The following is a 3506-nucleotide window of genomic DNA, read 5'->3' as shown; positions in this document are numbered from 1 at the left end:
CCATGTAGGTCGAAATAACCAATCACAAGGAGTCCCCACCCTATTACCTACCCTTACAACGAATAATTAGGCAACCTTTAGAAAACAAATTCTTTTGACAATGCCCAAACATACCAACAACTGTCAGCGCAGATGGGACGCATAACAAATTTCCTAGGCGCCCCACAATCTGTTGTTCGACGCAGGCCAAACCAGGTTATAATCCAGGGAGAAGAACCAACGATAGATCAGGTTCGACCACAAAGGCAAGCCTCTGACGAAAGAGTCATGGGGGCAAGATTGGAACAACAGCCAATTCGATGGGAAGTCCCTGAAGAACAACCTAGGAGAGTGATAATGGTTAATAGAGACCAGGATGCATACGAAGTAATTCATAGGGTTAGGCGGGAAAACATGATGGAAAATGACTTAACCACTATGATAGAGAGAATCATGGCCCAGAATAGTCTGAATACAGGACTTCGACGGACAAATTATTCGTCTCCTTTATCAGAATATGTCCTGCAAACAGAATTACCAAGGGGTTGTAAAATCCCTAAGTTCACCAAATTCTCAGGGGATACTAGTGAATCCACTATAGAGCACATAGCCAGATACATGACTGAGGCAGAGGATTTGGCGAACAGTAAGAACCTAAGGATGAAATATTTCCCTAGTTCTTTAACAAAGAACGCCTTCACGTGGTTTACAACTTTGCCACCAAATTCCATAGATGCTTGGCCCCAGTTAGAAAGTTTGTTTCATGAACAATTCTACATGGGCCAAACTAAGATAAGTCTTAAGGAATTAGCCAACATCAAAAGAAAATTCACCGAACCTATAGATGATTATCTGAATAGGTTCCGTTTGTTGAAATCTAGATGCTTTACAATAGTGCCTGAACACGAGTTGGTCGAAATGGCCGCTGGAGGTTTAGACTATTCCATCAGGAAAAGGTTAGATACCCAGCATCTAAGAGACATGGCCCAATTAGCAGATAGGGTTCGACAGGTCGAACACTTAAAATATGAAAAGGCTAGAGCGAATAAGAATTATAAGAAAGAGAGGGTTGCTTATGTCGAATTCGAAGACGGAGAGTCTGAAATCGCTAAAGATCCTTATGGTCTTGAGGAATTCGAAGTAGATTTGGATGAATTAAAAGAAGCACCACCCTATGCCTGCAAATTGCTTACACATTCGAATGGCAGAAACCCTGTCGAAACTAAAAAGAATGATAGATTTCCCAAAAAGACTTACACATTTGATGTTACCAAATGTGACGAGATCTTCGATTTATTAGTAAAAGATGGCCAAATGATAGTGCCTCCTAATACCAAAATTCCTCCGTTAGAATAGCGAAAGAAAAGAGGCTTCTGTAAATATCACAATTTTTTAGGCCATAAAACTTTACAATTCTTTCTTTTTAGGGATCTTATTCAGAATGCAATCAGGGATGGCCGCCTCAAGTTCGCTGACAAAGGGAAAAACCAGATGAAGGTTGATACTGATCCCCTCAACATTGCTGAGACAAACTATGTTGAACCCGTCGAAATCAACATGATTGACGTAGGGGAAGTGGAGGCTTTAAAAGCAACAAGAACTGGAGGCTATACACTGGATGGAAAGCAGGCTTCTGATGGCCTAAGTAACGATGTTTCCTTTGGAATCTTTGTCAAAAGTAAATAGGTTGCTAACGTCAAACCAAGGGCCACTGAAGGTCTCAAGGGGAAAGCAACCGAGGCTACTGAGGGCCTAAGAAAGAAATTCGAGGAAATTTCAATCACTGATGGCGCCAGTCTAGGTGTCAACATGGTAGATCTGAAGCAACCCCCCTAGAAATGGAGGAAGTGGAAGAATGTTTGAAGATGGAGCAAGAAGGGATGAAGTTTGGCTATCCCAAAGCCAACGAAAGCCTACGTGAATATCTCTGGAGATGTCACAAAAAGAATGCTGACATGTTGCTGTGCCCAAGATGCAGCATCAGGATATCTCGAAGGGTGGCTGAGGATTACGAGAGATGGGAACGAACAAAGACTGAGAGAAACTGGAGGAAGGAAAGCCAATTATAGAAGGTGTATCCCACGCCAGGAGAAAGCCTTCTTGGTTTCATTGTGCGTTGCTACAAATATGAAACAAAATGCTTGATGTGTCCCAGGTGTGGGGCAGTGTACAACAGAGAATTAGCCGAAGCATTCGAAAGAATCCCATATGACCAAGGTTGGGACGAACATGGATGTAACCCAAACATGTATAGCTTCGACAAGAGGGGAGCGCCTAGGAGGCAAGATAGCCCTCACCCAAGGGCAAAAAGAGTTATGTTTAAACTGCCAGCGGAAGTCCCTGAGGACAAATGGACTCAGGTGGGACCAAAGAAAGGAAAGTGGAGAAGTGTTAGATGCCCAAAAGTGCTTATTTGAGATATCAAATGTGGGCATCTTTCACTCATTTTTGTCGAGAAAGTGTTCGAAACCGCCCTTGTTTTTGATGATTTGCAATACAATGTGAAATGATCTTGGTACCTTTAATTTGTGTGTTATTGTGCAGAAATTAGGCATGAAAGAGTAGAAAACAAAGACACAAGAAAGTTGGCAAAGGAACCAAGAAAGAAAGCATTCATCAGCATGCTCGCTAGGCGAGTGATGTAGCGAAGTGCTCGCTAGGCGAGCACCCAGCGAGCTGCCAACGAACATTCCCAGAATTTTATAGTAGCAAAATGATCAAACTCGCTGTGGCGAAGGAAGTAGCGAACACTCCCAGACTTGGACAAAACCATAGCTAGCACTTACTCGCTAGGCGAGCCACTAGCGAGCTTCCAGCGAGAAATTCCAGTAGCAAAACATCAAAACTCGCTGGAGCGAAGGAGGGAGCGTGGGCTTCGCCTAGCGAACTTATGCAAACAGGACTTGGATGATTCTTCTGGGCGCAGGTGCCTCAGGTGGCTTATTTTGGGCCTCGCTAGACGAACCATTCTGCTCGCCTAGCGAGCATGACAGCTCAGGAACCAGTACTATAAGTAGCAGGAGCTACTTTTTGGGAAGGACACAACTTTTACACTTAGATATTTTTCAGCATTTTCTTGGGATCATATTTTTTGTAACCTAAAAACCCATTTTTCTCATATTTCTTCATTTCTTAACAATATTCCACAAAAAGAAGGTGGATTCCCATCCAATCTCGATTCTTAGACTCGGATGTTGATCAACTTTCAACCGAAACTTGTTGTACAAGCTACCATGAAAATGAGTAGCTAAGTCCTTCATTTTGTCAAGGTTAGATGTAGATGATCATAAACTTTGTGTGTATATGGGATGATCTTCATTTGTAAACTCTTTGATGATGAATATATGGTGAAAACCTTGTTTTATTGATAACTCTTTGTGTTGGTTTATGATCGAGAGATGTTTTCCAACTCTTGACCTAGGTTTTCATCCAATCTTGTTTGTTAGCTAGAGATAGTAATGAATGATTTTGTTCACTAAAAAGTTGAACCTAAAAGTTGTCATTTTGATAGATTGTGTGAGAGATCA

The 3506-nt window shown here is 42.0% G+C and overlaps 1 protein-coding gene across 1 annotated transcript; it reads left to right on the top strand.

Moving 5' to 3' along the window:
- Positions 1-267: 267 nt before the first annotated feature.
- On the top strand, positions 268-1665 carry LOC127079155 (uncharacterized). The gene is made up of 2 exons (XM_051019575.1): positions 268-1325; positions 1407-1665. Exons 1-2 carry the CDS (start codon positions 268-270, stop codon positions 1663-1665), a joined length of 1317 nt encoding a protein of 438 aa, XP_050875532.1.
- Positions 1666-3506: the final 1841 nt, after the last annotated feature.

This window comes from Lathyrus oleraceus, chromosome 5 (genome assembly GCF_024323335.1).
Source record: "Lathyrus oleraceus cultivar Zhongwan6 chromosome 5, CAAS_Psat_ZW6_1.0, whole genome shotgun sequence".
NCBI classification, from domain to species: Eukaryota; Viridiplantae; Streptophyta; class Magnoliopsida; order Fabales; family Fabaceae; genus Lathyrus; species Lathyrus oleraceus.
The sequence above is the reverse complement of the archived record's forward strand: the minus strand, read 5'-3'. Positions and strand labels throughout refer to the sequence as shown.

Bases quoted from the DNA above. Each gene is read 5' to 3' on its own strand.
- LOC127079155 (XM_051019575.1), top strand. From the start codon at position 268: ATGGGGGCAAGATTGGAACAACAGCCAATTCGATGGGAAGTCCCTGAA. The intron at 1,326-1,406 runs GTTAGAATAGCG...CTTTCTTTTTAG, and splicing joins CCTAATACCAAAATTCCTCC to GGATCTTATTCAGAATGCAA.